Here is a 19,515-nt window from a genome sequence, read left to right as displayed (position 1 = left end):
GAGACGTAACGTTTCATTTCTTGTGTTGGAGACTAAATGCATTTCCTGTTTGTGTAGCAGAGTTAACAGCTACCAGCTATTTAATATCAGACACATGGAACTAGTTTGTCACACATTTTGAACACACTGGCTTAAAATGTTACAACCATCCTGGTCTCCCCAACATGAGCAGCAGCTTCCTCCTCTTCCTCCTCCCCCTCTCCTCTTCCTCCTCCTCCTCTTCCTCCTCCTCCTCTTCCTCCTGACATTTGATCAGGCCTGAGAATCAATATCCAGGTTGATCAGTGTCTTGTAATTATACCGAGGTAACACACTGATAAGGAGCTGCTCTCATTATCTCACTGATGCTGCACAACACACACACACACACACACTCAGCCGTGACCTCATCTAACCCCGTCAGAGAGAGCGCCCCCGGTGGTCGACTGAGGGACGAGTCGGATCAGAATCATCTAATGAAAGAAGCCTCGTCGGTCTGAGCCAATCACAGCATCTCCTGCTCCTGTTGCACCTGCAGCAACTCACACCTGTTGTTATCATTATCAATTTCAATACAAATTCAATTCAAAACAACTTTATTAATCCCAGAAGGGGAAATTAATTTTGAGCAGCAGGTTGTCGTGGTTTATACGGCCTACATGGCCCACAATAAATAGTCAATAAATAAATGTGTATTGTATTATTTGAACTAAGATGAAGTGTGATGATGATGATTTAATTGACATGCCCGAAATAAACAAATACATAAAAAAAAAATAGTCAATACAACACACATCAGACAACACGGAGCTTGAAATGGATAATAATATTTTAAAAAAGCTTTAAAAAAATAAAGAATAGAATAAAACTAGAAAATTTCCTCTGGAGGGCACTGGTCCCTGCAGCTATTTTATAGCTGTTGGGACCAGTGCCTGGTGCGATGGCCCGTGGCCCTAACTAGAAAAAGATAGCATTTCCTGAAGAAAATGCGTGTGAATGCTGAAAGCAGCTGAAGAAAGGGTAGAAGAAAGAAAGAAAAAGAGGGAAAAAAGAGACAGAGAGAGGGGGATGATAGATAGAAAGAAGTAGATAGAGATAGAGAAGGGTAGAAAGAAAGAAAGAAAGAAAGAAAGAAAGAAAGAAAGAAAGAAAGAAAGAAAAATACGGAGAAATTGGGTAGAAACAAAGAAAGAAGGAAGGAAGAAAAAAAACAGAGAAAGGGGATAGAAAGAAAGAAAGAAAGAAAGAAAGAAAGAAAGAAAGGAGTAAAAACACAGAAATAGGGGAAGAAAGAAAGAAGAAAAAGAGAGTGGGGGGTGATAGAAAGAGGTAGATGGATAGAGAGGGAAAGAAAGAAGGGGGTGAAAGAAAGAAAGAAAGAAAGAAAGAAAGAAAGAAAGAAAGAAAGAAAGAAAGAAAGAAAGAAAGAAAGAAAGAAGAAAGAGAGAAAAAAGAGACAGATGGTTTGAAAGAAAGAGATAGATAGATAGATAGATAGATAGATAGATAGATAGATAGATAGATAGATAGATAGATAGATAGATAGATAGATAGATAGATAGATAGGACATCCTCTGTCAGTCTGGTTTATCATGTGTGTGTGTGGGGCTGTGTTTAAAAACATCTTAACGAGCGGCCAGGCTGCACCTGCACTGTTCTATTTATAGACGTTGATAACGAGCTGCCTGGCCCCAACAGCTGGACCAACTGCACACAGAGCAGAGCAGAGCAGAGAGACTTGAGCTCAGTGCAGCATCTGAACAACAGCCCATAAAAAGAGAACCGTACCTCTTATCAGAATGTGGTCATGATTTTCTGGGCAAGGAGACCTTCCTGAGCATTTTGATGTGCATTAAATGTTTGTAGGGCAAAAACTTTTCTCAGAATCGCAAGTTAGAAAAGGGGGGCATTTCTGCTTTTCTCAAAAAATCAGCTCCTACTTTTGTATTGAAGTCAATGAGCCTCTGGAGCGGGTCTAGCTGCACAAAGAGGCTCCGTAATAAAATTCAGTAAGTCTGTCTGCTGTTTTGAACACATCATATGAGACACGACAAGTGTGGCTACAAACGGTGAGAAAATAATGTGTCTAGAGTTTAATTTGTGGCCGTGCTGACAGTTTAGCCAGAAAAATTCTAGAATGTTTTTTTTGCCTCTCTCCACTCTGGCTGACGATGTCACCACTCTAGCTCTGCTCGTTAGACGCAATACACACCCATTATAAAGCTGGATTTTGTCAAAAAATTTAATGATTTTAAAACTGCCAAATATCAGAAACTGTTGAAGATATCAATAAGCTGAGTCATAGAGGAATACTTAAAAAGTTTGTCTACCGCTTATAATTTGAATGAAGTCTCTAGCTGAAATTATGCTGAAGCTTTAGAGGCTGAAAGAAGTAAGAAGATTTGAAGAGTTTGAAGACTGTTCCAATGCATTCTCTATGGGGGAAAAAAAATCAGAAATAGTTGAATATTGCAAAAAGTATGAATAGTTGAAAAGAGAAAAGTCATAGCACCTATGTCGCGGAAAAGCTGAACGTTTTGATATATTAATTGTTGAAATAGCACAAAGTATGAAGGACTAGTTAATGGTGGTGGTTGTAAGAATAATAATAAGTTGAAACAAAATGGCCGAACTGAACAACAATAGTACATTTCCTGAAGGAAATACGTGTGAATGCTGAAAGCCATTGCACAAAGAGTGCAAGTGGTGATGCGACATGCAAAGACATAACAGAGGCAGGAATCGAACCCATGACCTTATGGTCAGGAAACCTTTATCCTGCCACTAGGCCACAGAGGGCACACAGTCTCATAAGTATAATGTGATACATCAAAACAGTTTGAATGCTTGCTGAAAGTATTTTGGACTGTTTACAAGTTGAATGGCATGTGCAGCTTCAAGTATGTTAAAGAAGTCAAATTTGACATGTAACAAATATGTCCAAGGCAGGAATCAAATCCACAACTTCCTGAAGTACAAACTGATGCTTTGACCACTGAGCTACAGAGTAGGGGTGAACCCGAACCCGAATACCTATTCAGAAGTACACAAATAATGCTTTGATCACGGAATGGATGTTTTCTTGAGTCTATAAAGTTAACAATAATACAACCAGACTTCATTGTAAATAGGAGAAGTTGAGATTTACAGCTGCTGCTCCTCGCACTAGAATGAGGAAATATCTGATTTCCTGCTCTCAAACACATTGAGCTGCACCCTGATCATGTGTTTCCTGTTTCTTGTTCCCTCCCCTTCAGATCTACAGGTTGAAGATGGGTGGAACCAACATGTGGCGAAGAGGAGGAGCTGACAGGCCCCGTTCACTGCAGAGACACATGTTGTTGAGATCAGAGCTCAGACTAGTTTCACTTCTGAGCAACAGAAACTCAGACAGTCGTCGTCGTCGTCGTCGTCGTCTGTGAGAGGTGAAATGGCGCAGAAAGGAGTTCATCTGGACCAGGAGACCTTCTCTTGTTCCATCTGTCTGGATCTACTGAAGGATCCAGTGACTATTCCCTGTGGACACAGCTACTGCTTCAACTGTATTAAAACCCACTGGGATGCAGAGGATGGGAAGAAAATCTACAGCTGCCCTCAGTGTAGGCAGACCTTCACACCGAGGCCTCCTCTGGTGAAAAACATCATGTTTGCAGCTTTAGTGGAGGAGCTGAAGAAGACTGGACTCCAAGCTGCTCCTGCTGATCACTGCTATGCTGGACCTGAAGATGTGGCCTGTGATTTCTGCACTGGGAGAAAACTCAAAGCTGTAAAGTCCTGTCTGCAATGTCTGGTCTCTTATTGTGAGAAACACCTGCAGCCTCATTATGAATCTCCTTCATTTAAGAATCACAAGCTGGTGGAGCCCTCCAAGAAGCTGCAGGAGAACATCTGCTCTCGTCATAATGAGGTGATGAAGATGTTCTGCCGCACTGATCAGCAGTGTATCTGTTATCTCTGCTCTGTGGATGAACATAGAGGCCATGCCACAGTCTCAGCTGCAGCAGAAAGGACTAAGAGGCAGAGAGAGCTGAAGTGGAGTCGACAAAACATCCAGCAGAGAATCCAGCTCAGAGAGAAAGACGTGAAGGTGCTTCAACAGGAGGTGGAGGCCATCAATGGCTCTGCTGATAAAGCAGTGGAGGACAGTGAGAAGACCTTCACTCAGCTGATCCGTCTGATGGAGAAAAGAAGCTCTGAGCTGAAGCAGCAGATCAGATCCCAGCAGGAAACTCAAGTGAGTGGAGTCAAAGAGCTTGAGAAGAAGCTGGAGCAGGAGATCACTGAGCTGAAGAGGAAAGACGCTGAGCTGAAGCTGCTGTGGCACACAGAGGATCACACCCAGTTTCTACACAACTACCCCTCACTGTCAGCACTCAGTCCATCTACACACTCATCCAGCATCGACATCCGTCCTCTCAGACACTTTGAGGATGTGACAGCAGCTGTGTCAGAGCTCAGAGACAAACTACAGGACCTTCTGAGAGACACAAGGACAAACGTCTCACTGACTGAGACTCAAGTGGATGTTTCACTGTCACCACCACCAGAGCTCAGGACCAGAGCTGACTTCTTAAGATATTCACAGAAAATCACACTGGATCCAAACACAGCAAGCACAGATCTGTTATTATCTGAAGGAAACAGTAGAGTAACAGTCATACGTAATCTACAGTTTCATTCTATTCCCCCAGACAGATTCACTACATTTATTCAGGCCCTGAGTAGAGAGAGTCTGACTGGACGGTGTTACTGGGAGGTGGAGTGGAGAGGAGCAACAGTTGATGTAGCAGTCACATACAAGAATATCAGCAGAGAAGGGGGAATAAGTTTTTTGGGACGTAGTGACAAATCTTGGTCGTTAGAGTGCTCCAACGACAGTTTTACATTTTGGTTCAACAACATCAAGACTCCAGTCTCAGGTCCTCGGTCCTCCAGAGTAGGAGTGTATCTGGATCACAGAGCAGGTATTCTGTCCTTCTACAGCGTCACTGAAACCATGACTCTCCTCCACAGAGTCCAGACCACGTTCACTCAGCCTCTACATGCTGGAGTTGGGTTTGTTTGGGCTGTCGGAGCCACAGCAGAGTTTTGTAAACTCAAATAGACAAAGATCATTGAAGGTGCAGTTGGTTAAAATCAGTATTTTAGTTCATCACTTTCTTTAGTCTCCATGTTTGTTGCTAAAAGCTCATTGCTGTTGTGTCTCTGCACTGCACAGAGATCAGCTGTCAATCATTAAACATTGTGGGCGGGACTTTGACCTCTTGTTGTTATTTCTTGTTGTGTTGATGTTTGACTTTGTTGAGGTGGAACTGGAGCTGTGGAGGAGATCACTGCTCATGATGATGTTCCTTTACCTGAACTCACATTTCTCCACATGGAAATAGAAACTTCTCTGAGCTCTAAATGTTTGTTGGATATTTGTCTTGATGTGTTTGTGTGTTGTTGTTGTTGTTTGGGCCTTAACAGAGAAACCACCAGACCGTCCTTTATCACTGAGCTTTGTTCTCACTGTGGAAACTAAGAAATCTACAATCACATTAACACAGATTTTTTGCTTGTTGTTGTTGTTGTTGTTTATCTTACACTGTATGTGCTATTGGGATATTTTCTTTTCAGTGTGTAACAAAAAAAGAAAAAAAGACCTAGAATTACATTTACAGTGATGTGTTTTGTAATGGAAATTTTTATGTTATGACACTTGATTGAACTTTGAAGATAGCGTAAGTTGCACTTGTCTGCTGTGCATAGAGCAGTATGCAGGTGTCCGACTTGGTTCCTGTTATTTTGTGATGATAACGCTTAAGCAAGCAGTTGTCTCTATATTTAAAACCACAGTGAGATGTCAAAGAAATGTCAAATCGCTGAGGTGTGAAAAGACCACATCAGACCCTCGGTTACAGACAACCACGAGCTTCCTGCCTTCACATATGAGTTGATCTTATAATAACCCAAGATATGCCAAAGGCGCTTAATGCAAACTGGGCAAACTTATTCTGAAAGAAAGCAATAATGTAATTGGACAATGTATGATGCCGCCTCCAAGGAGGAGCACATGGCTCCTTCTCGCTCTTGTCTCTATGTAACCTGATGTAACCAAATCTCAGTGTGCACTCTCGTACAGACTTTTGTGTGTATGACAGTCCACCTCTTGCAAGATAAAATAAAGTACTTAAAGTGAAACCTCAATTTGCTGGACTTATGATTTTCTCTCTCACAAGTTAAAGGAAATTTCCACAACAGTTTGTAAGATCAAATGTTGTTGTTTAAATCCAACCATAAATAAGGTCTCCCGGATTTATGATTATCACCAATTACTGTAGGAGATGATTTTTTCTTTCTTTTCCATATCTGAGATTCATGTTAAACAAACTATTTGAATGACGTGAATGTAACTGAAGTGAATAAACAATTCTCCATATGTAGTATAAGAATCAATGAGTAATATTTCCGTTGTGTTTACTTTTGAAGGTCTTCTTTAGGCACGAGGATACAGGATCTTTGACATTTAGTGAGGGAACAAGGATTACACATATGACAGATGATGGAAAACATTAGAATTAGGGGGAACATTGAGCTGATCAGACACATGATCATCTTTCTATAAGCACTGATATGGAGGAGCTGTAATCACATTAGGTTAACTGTGTGTGTGTGTGTGTGTGTGTGTGTGTGTAATCACATGAAGTTACCTGTGTGTGTTAGAGTGTGGGAGAAGAGGCTTCCGCGCGCATTTGTATGTTACCTCTGTGTTTTGATGTGTGTGCGTGTCTGTAACTGTAATCACCGGATCACCGGTCAGACTGAGACAGACAGAAACGTGGAGAAAAAGAGCGATTTTCTGCCTCTGCACCGGTCTCACATTTAGGCTTACTGTGACAAAACGGTAACTCCTATCAGAACAAAACACAGATCACATTGCTCTAAGGACTTCCTGAACGCTTTGGTACGATTTGGTGTTTCTACAGTAAATATTTTGGAGACGCTGGCAGTTTTAAAACATCAGGCCGTTCTGCTTCTCTCAGAAAATATTTGTATTGGAGTCAATGAGGAGCAGAGACAGACGTGGCTGCACTTAGAGGCTGATTCTGTAAATTCTCTAAGTCTCTCTGATATTTTGAGCACATGATGAGAGGAAAAACAAGTTTGTCTTACAAATTCTGAAAAAATTATGTGTGTAGAGTGTAAATTGTGGCCGTGCTGACAGTTTATCCAGAAAAAATACAGAATGTTTTTTCACTCTCTCCCACTCTAACCGATGAGGTCACGCACTCTGACACGAACATTCCGTGCAATACACAACCATTATAATCTCATAATTTCTCCAAAAATGATCATGGTCATTGAACAGGGATTGATCAAAAACTATATGACCTATCAAAACGTGGAGTAATACGACAATACACAAGACTTGTGTCTACTGTTTAAAGTTTAAATGGAGTCTCTAGGTGAAAGTATGCCTGAGCAGTAGACGTTTGTTAAACTCCAATGATTGGTCTTTTTCGCTCTTTTTTTCCCGCCCGTCCCATTGACTTCAATGCAACATTTTTGCGCAGTTTTTCTCTTTAAAACTGCCAGCGTCTCCAAAATATTTACTGTAGAAACACCAAATCGTACCACATTTTTCAGGAAGTCCTTAGAGCAACGTGATCTGTGTTTTGTTCTGATAGGAGTTACCGTTTTGTCATGCTAAGCCTAAATGTGAGACCGGTGCAGAGGCAGAAAATGGCTCTTTTTCTCCACGTTTCTGTCTGTCTCAGCCTGCGGGGGCCCCTATCGCCGTGGTAACCTCTTTGATCCTCAGGCCAGAGCTCGTTAACTTCATAAACAATCCACCTGGCGCTCGTTTAAATGTTTATAAACACAGACACAGCTAAATCAGACTGACACAGGATGCAGCTCATGGTCACACACACACACACACACACACACACACACACACACACACACACACACACACACACACACACACACACACACACACACACACAGGTAACCTAATGTGGTTACAGCTCCTCCATATCAGTGCTTATAGAAAGATGATCATGTGTCTGTCTGATCAGCTCTGTCTTGACCTTAAGATCGTGGGTTTGATTCCCATGTTGACAGAGATGGCAAAACCCGCAGTAGCCGTGGCCCATTCAAAATTTCCCCAGAGGAAATGTTCTAGTTGTTGTTGTTATTATGATTATTATGATTATTATTATTATGATTATTATGATTATTATGATTATTATTATTATTATTATTATTATTATTATTATTATTAGGGCCACGGGCAATCGCACCGGGCACTGGTCCCAACAGCTATGAAATAGCTGCAGGGACCAGTGCCCGGGCGAAGCCCGGGCACTACTGTTATTGTGTGGATTTTTTCCTAGTTAGTGTGAATGCTGGAAGCATTCACACTATTGTTATTCAAATCTTTATACTTATTATTCTTACGTCTTTCACCCTTTTTCTGCGTTTAACTCCTTCTTCATACTTTGTGCTATTTCAACAATTCATATATCAAAACGTGCAGCTTTTTGAGGACATTTATGCTATGACTTTTCTCTTTCATACTATTTATACTTTTTAAAATATTTAACTTTTTCTGCAATTTTTTTCCCATAGGAATACATTGAAACAGTCTTCAAACTCTTCAAATCTTCTGCTTCATTCAGCCTCTAATAGCTTCAGCATACTTTCAGCTACAGACTTCATTCAACTTTTAAACTGTTCACAAACCTTTCAACTATTCAGCTATATCTCAGCTTATTGATATCTTCAACGGTTTCAGATATATGTATAGTTTTAAAATCATTAAAATTTCTGACAAAATTCAGATTTAACATGAAAGTCAATGGGACGGAATGTTCGGACGTTGGCAGTTGGTAGAGTGACAGAGGGTCTAAAAATCCTCTCACATTTTTCTCTCTATCCTGTCAGCACGGCCACAGATTACACTCTACACACATAATTTCCGCCACGTTTGTAGACAAGCTCATCCTCGATCTCTTCATGTGCTCAAAAAACCAGAGAGACGAACACAATTTAAACTGGGAGCCTCCGAGTGCAGCCAGTTCCCTCTCTCCTCTCATTGACTCCCATTCAAGTGTAGGCGCTGATTTTCTAAACATCCCAAAGTTTCCAACCTGCGTCACAATCAACAATTTTTACTCTAGAAACACCAAAGTGACATGGACGCGTTCAGCAAGGTCTTATGGTTCGGAAAATGTAAACCTTTTGCTCGTACTAGGTACAGATTTGTCGTACATTAGATCTGTTTGAGGGTGTCACAGAGCAGTTAAAGCCTATGGTTAAAGCTGCCACCATGCCTTAAAGCCACCAGCCACCAGTTACATGGTAACCTCAACATGGCAACCTCACCATGGTAACCTCACCATGGCAACGTCACCATGGCAACGCACACACATTCTCTCTGTCTGACTGTCTGTCGGTCACACACACACACACAAATGGACACACACTAACTTCCACACACACACACACACACACACACACATCCAACACACACACACACACACACACACACACACACACATCCAACACACACTCACCATACACACACATCCAACACACACACACACACACACACAAATGGACACACACTCACCATACACACACACCCAACACACACACACACACAAATGGACACACACTCACCATGCATACACATCCAACACACACACACAAATGGACACACACTAAATACTACACACACACACACACACACATCCAACACACACACACACACACACACACACACACACAAATGGACACACACACACACACACACATCCAACACACACACACACACACACAAATGGACACACACTAACTACCACACACACACAAACACACACACACACACACACACACACACACACACACACACACACCCAACAAACATACAACCACTTACCAAACACATACACAATTTACACAATTACACACAAACAGACACACATGCACACACAACAAACACACACACAAATGGACACACACTAACCATACACAAACAGACACACACGTCCAACACACACACATTTCATACAGTTGTCAGGTCAGAATTTTTGTATATCTTCCTCACTCTCTCTCACACACACACACACACACACACACACACACACACACACACACACACACACACACACACACACACACACTTTTCCTACAGTTGTCTGACTTTTGTATGTACCACACACACACTCACACTCACACACACACACACAAATGGACACACACTCACCATACACACACATCCAACACACACACACACACACACACAAATGGACACACACTAACTACTACACACACACACACACACACACACACAAATGGACACACACTCACCATACACACACACCCAACACACACACACACACACACACACACACACACACACACACACACACACACACACACACACACACACACACACACACACTTTTCCTACAGTTGTCTGACTGTTTTGTATGTACCTCTCTATCTTCCTGTTGTAGTTAATGGACTCGTTGCTGTTAATTTTGTTCTTTAGCTATTTAAACTGAAAATACACATTTCCCCATTTTGGTCATGTTGAACACATTGTTTTACACGTATCCTAAACTACTGAGGCTCTTCTCAACCATTTCACACCATTAAACCCGCTGTTTACATGTTCTACTCCTCAGCTAATGCTCGATCTATATTCTTCAACAATGTTCTTCTGCTGTCAGTTTACAATGTATTTCAGTAGGCATTAACTTTTTTCCTAATTCAGGAATTTTTCAAACTCTTCTTTGACAATTCAAGTAATTTCCAGCCATTTCATACAAAGTCTCACATCTTCTACTTTTAAATATATTCTCAGCCATTGCTTCGGCTATGTTAGTGCTGGTTCATCAGTTGTCCTTCCTGTCAGGTTAGCTGCAGATTTCAACTATTTAACCATTACATTTACACATGCAGAATTTCAATGTTTTCTTCTCCCTTTAGCATTTCTACTGCTTTTTACCTTTAAAAAGGCATTCATCTCCCACTACAAGTTACATGTTTCAGCTTTTTCCCTCCTAGGAATGAATAAAGTATTCCTCTACTCTACTCTACTCTACTCTACTCTACTCTACTCTACTCTAGCATTAGTCTTTTCAACATTGCTTTAGCAGTTTCTTCAGCTAATTTAGCGTTGATTCAACAATTTCTTCAGCTCATTCAGCATTGCTTCAGCAATAGCGTTCAGCTGCTTTCAGCATTCACACGCATTTTCTGCAGGAAATGCTATCTTTTTCTAGTTTTTATTATTTTTCATCTTCCGGACGCTTTTTCGATTCACGACTAGTCCTGCAACTCGAAGAGTTGCAGGACATATTATATATCAAAACGTGCGGTCTGATCGGGATCGGTATGCTATTACTTTTTTCAACAGTGTACGAATTTTTCGCGACGTAAGTCGCGAAAAACTGCGCAAAATTTTGCATGTAAGTCAATGGGACGGGCGGGAAAAAAAGAGCGAAAAAGACCAATCATTGGAGTTTAACAAACGTCTACTGCTCAGGCATACTTTCACCTAGAGACTCCATTTAAACTTTAAACAGTAGACACAAGTCTTGTGTATTGTCGTATTACTCCACGTTTTGATAGGTCATATAGTTTTTGATCAATCCCTGTTCAATGACCATGATCATTTTTGGAGAAATTATGAGATTATAATGGGTGTGTATTGCACGGAATGTTCGTGTCAGAGTGCGTGACATCGTCGGTTAGAGTGGGAGAGATGCCAGAAAAACTCCAGATTTTTTCTCTTTCCAAACTCGGCCCGGCCACAATTTACACTCTACACACATAATTTTTTCAGAATTTGTAAGACAAACTTGTCCTGTCACTCATCATCTGCTCAAAATATCAGAGAGACTTACAGAATTTAAACTCTGAGCCTCTAAGTGCGGCCACGTCTGTCTCTGCTCCTCATTGACTCCAATACAAATATTTTCTGAGAGAAGCAGAACGGCCTGATGTTTTAAAACTGCCAGCGTCGCCAAAATATTTACTGTAGAAACACCAAATCGTACCAACATTTTCAGTAAGTCCTTAGAGCAACGTGATCTGTGTTTTGTTCTGATAGGAGTTACCGTTTTGTCATGCTAAGCCTAAATGTGAGACCGATGCAGAGGCAGAAAATGGCTATTTTTCTCCACGTTTCTGTCTGTCTCAGCCTGCGGGGGCCCCTATCGCCATGGTAACCACCTGGAGTTGCTGTGGTAACCAGGCCAGAGCTTGTTAACTTCATAAACAATCCACCTGGCGCTCGTTTAAATGTTTATAAACAGAGACACAGCTAAATCAGACTGACACAGGATGCAGCTACTAACTAACTATGTGTCAAGTCAGTCACACACACACACACACACACACACAGACTCTAGAGCCAGCTTCATGTGATTACAGTTACACACACATCAAAACACACAGGTAACATACAAATGCGCGCGGAAGCGCGCACTCCTCTCCCACACTCTAACACACACAGGTAACTTCATGTGACACACACACACACACACACACACACACACACACACACACACACACACACACACACACACACACACACACACACACACACAGTTAACCTAATGTGGTTACAGCTCCTCCATATCAGTGCTTATAGAAAGATGATCACGTGTCTGTCTGATCAGCTCTGTCTTGACCTTAAGATCGTGGGTTTGATTCCCATGTTGACAGAGATGGCACAACCCGCAGTAGCTCCCGTGGCCCATTCAAAATTTCCCGAGAGGAAATTTTCTAGTTATTATTATTATTATTATTATTTCCAGCATCAACACAAACAGCAGAAGAAGAAGACGGCGCTGGGAGGACTGAAGGGAGAGGGTTGCTGTGGTGATCGATGGCTTTTATCAGCAGGGACACACACACACACACACACGCACACAAATACACACACACCTCCCTTTCTGCTTCTTAATCCGCTTCACTCTCTCAGAAATGTGTGTGTGTGGCAGTTGGAGGAGGTGTGTGTGTGTGTGTGTGTCAGTGTGTATGTGTGTGTGTGCGTGTGTGTGTGTGTGTGTGTGTGTGTGTGTGAGTGTGTGTGTGTGTGTGTGTGTGTGTGTGTGTGTGTGTGTGTGTGTGTGTGTGTGTGTGTGTGTGTGTGTGTAGGATTATGTGAATATAGTTAAGATTTGATGTCAATAGAAACTCTCTGTAATTCCCCCTCGTTGCCCTGCGAGCACATTTCCACGCTGACGGACGCACAATAGGAAACACAAAGCTTCTTGTCTGCTCGACACACACACACACACACACACACACACACACACACACACACACACACACACACACTGCTCATCTACATATTCTACTGTATGTAGCTGAGGGCTCTTACATGGTTTTAGCTACGCAGATTAGTCTTTGTATTCATGTGTGTGTGTCTGCGTGTGTGTGTGTGTAGTGTGTGTAGAGTGTGTAGACGTTTCAACAGTGTCTGTGTCCTGTAGATGTGATGTGTGTGTTTGTATATTGATCCATGTTGTTTAATTTATCACAGTTTATTATTTACATTTATCCTGTTTTACTGTGAAGCAGTTATTATGTTTCTTACATTTATACATTTATTATTTACACCTCATACACATTTACATTTAGAGCAGTGATGTGTGTTTCACTCCAGTTTTCAGCAGGTTCATGTTTTTCTGGGTGAATCCAGAGGCTTCAGGAGCAGATGAGGCGTTCAGGGGTCAACGTTTTGAATGGATGAACTAGGTGTCAGTCAGTACGTTTACATGACACTTGAAAAAAACAAATTACTGCCTGTGTGACTGCTGTGCGTTCACACCAAAAGCTTCCAAAGCGTCAAAACGCCCGAAGTCAATTCATTCTCAATGAGAGCCGGCAACACTGAGCGACCAAAGCGTCACCAACGCCCTGGTTAAAGCAGAAGTCAGTGATCCGGTGGTTTTGTCTAACTTCCTGTCAGCAGATGGAGTTAGCAGCCCCCGCCCTCGTCATGGACCTCGTCCCTACGTCACCTCATTCAGGCGCATCCCTTGAGAGGACTGCCCCTTTATGCCGTTCTCTCTCCTCATTGGATAAAGGTTGTAGGATACAAGGAAAGTTTTCTCCTGGGCTCAGAGCAGAGCAGAGTGACTGACAGACCCGTGTTTCAGACCAAACACTCTATAGAAGTGATTGCTGTCGGAAGATACAACTATTTAAGACTTATATTAACACAAATATATCACTTACTTCTGCTTTAACTTTAGGGTTATTAGCTATGACGCGGTTCGACAGCAACCTGTCAGAGTAGAGACTGAGCTAACTGGAGTAGAGACGTCCTTCGGCTGCCTTTTTCTTTCTTTTCTGGGTCCTTCGGCTCCCCAATGACCAGCGCCATCGAACTTTGACGTCAGTCACGTGACGAGCGACCAAAGCGGCTAAAAATTTTATTTATTCATTCTTATTGATGTTTTTAATGTTGTTTATTCTGTGTTTTGTGTTTTGGTGTTGTTTATTGATGATTTTAACTGCGGTAAAGTGTCCTTGAGTGGCGTGAAAGGCGCTTTCTAAATAAAATGTATTATTATTATAAAATATTTACCGTTTTGGAAGCTGTCTTGTCTGAAGCGCAGCCTCGAGCGTTTTTGATGCTTTGGAAGCTTTTGGTGTGAACGCACAGTTGATACGACTATAGAGAGCCTAAGCGGAAGCAGGAAGTAACGTTGCCATGGGAGCTGAATTCGGAAAAAGTCGTGATCCGATTGAATAGTGTGATGATAAAACTCTCTGAACTCTACCTGTTTAAAACATCACATTTCATGCCAAAATCAGCAGTTTGTTGTAAAACTATTGTAAAATAAAATTCCGAAGAATCCGTAACCAGAAAAACTACAGGTGGCGTAGGTGACATCACCACATGGCGTCCTTCCTTTCCCGTGTCAGTTGGTGACACCAGATCTGTATCCGTAGAGCGTCTTCACACTAAATACATTCTTCTGTTGACGTTTTACAACAAACTGCTAAGACCTAAAATATTAGGAAACTAGAGCCTCAGGTTGAATTTGCCCGGAATTGTCCTTTAACAACCGACCTGTTGTTGAATCTCCATCTCTGAGCTGTAACGTGTGTTTTTTTCCTCCTCATGATGCTCGGCGGCGTGGCGCTCTAGAAGCGTGTTCAGTAACGCAGCTTTCATAAGGTTTTAATGATCTGAGGGGAGGAACAACCGTTTATAGGGAAACTCCCTAGTAGTGCCGTGTGTGGTGTTCAATAACGCACGGTGAAGCTGGAAGCTGCTGCTGCTTCTGTTGCTGCTGCTGCGTCGTGTGACAGAATAATTATCAATTTCCATCTCATCAGGATTCGGGCGGGAAACGGCATCACACTAAACATTTGTTGGTGCCCGGTGATTAGATCAGGAGAGAGAGCAGCGTCAGGCATTAGGAGAGTTTCATTTCACATTCACCGACTCGTGTGTGTGTGTGTGTGTGTGTGTTGGCTGCAATCATGGAGATGTGATGATGTCATGAGAGTCGGACGGCGTTCCCCCAGAGAGACAGAAAAAACTTTAAAGGGATAGTTCACCCAAAATTGAAATTTCTCAACTCATCATCTCCTCCCCCTCATGTGGACTAAGGGCTGGGAGAAGTTTCAGAGTCCTCCGTGGCTTCTCTGAGTTACAGGGGGTCTCGGCGTAGCAGTGCATGTCCATATGACGGTTGCAAATGGATACCAACTGTCTTCATAACAAAAAGACACACCAAAAAACATCCAAATACCTCCATGCTGCTCGTATGTAATGTCTGTCTTGTATTGAAGCTCCGAAATGCGAAATTGTCCTGAAAAAAACTGTCCCCTGTAACTCAGAGAAGCCACGGAGGACTCTGAAACTTCTCCCAACTCTTAGTCCACATGAGGGGGAGGAGATTTCAATCAATCAGAAATTTCAATTTTGGGTGAACTATCCCTTTAAGTCATTGATTCATACTTTTCCCATGATGTAGCTACATACTTGTTGCCATGGTGATGGGTGGACAGACTGACACACGTGACATTAGCCTAATGTAACTTACAGTGAGTCGTCGTCACGGTCACTGACCAGGACGTCATGGTAACATACGTATGTGCTTCTTCTTCTGCTTTCTTCTCCCATGATGCTTTTCACCAAGTGTCTGTGCCAACAACGAGCTAACGTAGCTGTATCTTCCTGTGTGTGTTGTTTATGTCAGTAACATAAAGGCATTGTGTTTCAATGGTTACGCCAGTAAAAAATATGGAAATAAAAATAGTGACGGACGAGAGTTTCACTATATTTATCTAATTTTTCATGTCACTATATCACCGTTTAGACTAATCTGATGTTTGTAAAGTTTATAAAACCAATGATTGGACAAACATTACTATTTCTGTGTGCACATTTTTGTAATTAGTCATGGTTATCATAGATTAGCCGGGCTAACGGTTAGCTACCTGTTTAACTTTAATAACTCAGTGACTCAATAAACGCTCCATGAAAAAATATTTTCTCCAGCGGATATCTGAGTTCCAACATGACTGAGCTAACTGGAGTAGTTTCATGTCGTGTCCGACAATGGGAGGGTTTTAACAGCTGACGTCCTGCTGTTAGCTTAGCTACTGCTGTTAGCTTAGTGCTGCCGTTAGCTGTCCAGCTAACAGGGACAGCTAACTGATGCTTTCTAGGGGGAGCATACATCAGTCCGACTGCCCAAAAGTCCGACAGCTCATTTCTCCGACTACTCATTCTACAGTGTTAAGGTTAGGTTAAGGGTAAGGTTAAGGGTTAGGGCTACTTAAGTCGGAGAAGTGGGAGGTCGGACTAATGGACGCAAAAATAAAGAAATGTATGGTCGGAGAAATGGGTAGTCGGACAGACGTCATGCGCCCGCTTTCTAGACACTGTGATTCCCCCAAACTGAATAAATACAACACATAGCAACACAAAACACACACACAGAAATAGTAATGTTTCTTCAATCATTTCAGATTTGTCTAAACGGTGATAGGGCGTGAAAAATATGATATAGCCTAGGCTATAGCTAAACTCTCGTTCGTTAGCCTACTACTGTTCTCATCAATTACGTGCTGGTTTTCTACCCGGAAGAAGTTGGCGATTCAGTCTATTGTTTTGTTTTTCTGTGTCGATCAAACATAATGAAACCTTGAAGGTGTTGCTGTCGGTGTCTGTTGGTGTCTCACCTGTCGTGTCGCCTGTGGCCGTGGTGCGTTCAAGGACCAGGCGGTGAACACGAGGTGAGTTCAGTGTGGTTGTTTCTCCCTCTGATTATCAGATCTAGGATCAGTTTGTCCAACAACATGTTTCTGTGTGTGTGTGTGTGTGTGTGTAGTGTGAAGTGTGTGTGTGTGTGTGTGTGTGTGTGTGTGTGTGTGTGTGTGTGTGTGTGTGTGTGTGTGTGTGTGTGTGTGTAGTGTGAAGTGTCTGAGCTGAGAACAGGTGAGTGTGTGTTTCCTGTCTCCTGCTGCCGTTAATCCTCCGCTCTACAACACCTCCTTTTCCCTCCGCTGGAGTGGTCGCCATGACGGCCTGACTGCTGTGTGTGTGTGTGTGTGTGTGTGTGTGTGTGTGTGTGTGTGTGTGTGTGTGTGTGTGTGTGTGTGTGTGTGTGTGTGTGTGTGTGTGTTATTAAAGGTAAACATGGAGGGTTGTGTGCTCTGCACTTGGAGGAGAGGATTAGAGTCTGTGATTATAAAGAAACACACACACACACACACACACACACACACACACACACACACACCGATCCTGGCAGCAGAGTGGTGATCTGACATTGGCAAAAGATTCATCCCTCCCTCCTCCATCCTTTATCTCTCTTTCTCTATGTCCGGCCATTCATCCATCCCTCCCTCTCTTTCTCTATCCCTCTATCTATCCATCCATCTGTCCGTCCGTCCGTCCGTCCGTCCATCCATCCATCCATCCATCCGTCCATTCCTCTATCTATCCATCCGTCCGTCCATCCATTTCTCTATCTATCCGTCCATCATCGATCCATCCATCCATCCATTCCTCTGTCTAACCGTCCATCCATCCATCCATCCATCCATCCATCCATCCATCCATCCATCCATCCATCCATCCATCCATCCGTCCGTCCGTCCGTCCATCCATCCATTTCTCTATCTATCCATCCGTCCATCCATCCATCCATCCATCCATCCATCCATCCATCCATCCATCCATCCATCCATCCATCCATCCATCCATCCATCCATCCATCCGTCCGTCCGTCCGTCCATCCATCCATTTCTCTATCTATCCATCCGTCCATCCATCCATCCATCCATCCATCCATCCATCCATCCATCCATCCATCCATCCATCCATCCATCCATTTCTCTATCTATCCATCTGTCCATCCATCCTATCCTCCATCCCTCTCTCCTTCCTTTCCTCAGTAGTTGTATCTCAGAGCTTCAGAGTCTCTGTTTGTTTCTTCTTGTGAAGTAACATGATAATATATATTATTCTGATTTGATTCCAGTCTTTATTCCGTCAGTCACAACAACAACTATCAACACTGCAAACATCGTCAACAAGGTAGTGACTGAAAAGACACAATGTTTATATAAATACGTAGCAAACTGAGAAAATTAAGCTACTTCAGCATTTTAACCATATAGGAAAATCAAACAAACATAAAAAACTCAACTAAACTGGAAAAAAAGACCACAACTTTATTGGGTTTATATGCAAAGAAACACACCAACATGGTTTTTATTTGTCACCTGGTCTTTAAAGTCTCTAAAGTGACGTTTTATTTTGAATTGAAGGTTTTGATTGATCGTCACAGTTTCATTTAGAAGACGTTTGAATGTTTAAAATCATCTGGACGACGTTGATCTTGTTAATCATCCTCACAGAAACAGAAAGAGAAACAGAAACAGAAACAGCAGGCTGAACTGATGAGAGGAGGCGGGGCCTGTTGCCTGGTAACTACACACCGTCTCCAGGGAAACCACAGAGTTCCACAAGGAGAAGCTAAGCTAAGCTAGGCTAACCACACCCTGACTATAAACATCATATTTTTATGAAATAACTGATGATTATTGTTTAAATATTGAACAACGGGTGAGTAAGAGACCCTGTCTTGTGGTAATTTGACTGAACTGAGCCTTTAATGTTTGTCACTGGAGGTCAGTGTGTGTTATTGATCCACTGTGTCGATCAGTAATCAATGATTTTCATTATTTGTTTCAGAGGAGGAATAGAGCAGCTGCTACATTCATTTCTAATAAGGCCGATATTGGCTCAATATATCAGCCTATAGCCCCATGCAGTATCCCTGCTGCAAGTGTGTGTGTGTGTGTGTGTGAGAGAGAGAGAGAGGGAGGGTGTGTGTGTGTGTGTGTGTGTGTGTGTTAATCTCCTTAGCTTCATTAAAACAGATAGCAGCAGATTAGCAGGAGGTTCATGTAAATGAACATAATTCCAGTAGAAATTGAAACAGCGTCAGAGATAAATACGTCACGAGGGGAAAGACAAATATAATCAAAATAGCA

At 42.2% G+C, this 19,515-nt stretch overlaps 1 protein-coding gene across 1 annotated transcript; it reads left to right on the top strand.

Moving 5' to 3' along the window:
• Positions 1–3,409: 3,409 nt before the first annotated feature.
• Positions 3,410–5,083, top strand: LOC311003346 (tripartite motif-containing protein 16-like; the record flags this gene model as incomplete). The annotated part of the gene is made up of 1 exon (XM_083995081.1): positions 3,410–5,083. One exon carries the CDS (start codon positions 3,410–3,412, stop codon positions 5,081–5,083), a length of 1,674 nt encoding a protein of 557 aa, XP_083851207.1.
• Between the last annotated feature and the right edge of the window lie 14,432 nt (positions 5,084–19,515).

Source organism: Trachurus trachurus (genome assembly GCF_905171665.1).
Source record: "Trachurus trachurus genome assembly, chromosome: 20".
Taxonomy (NCBI): Eukaryota; Metazoa; Chordata; class Actinopteri; order Carangiformes; family Carangidae; genus Trachurus; species Trachurus trachurus.
The sequence above is the reverse complement of the archived record's forward strand: the minus strand, read 5'-3'. Positions and strand labels throughout refer to the sequence as shown.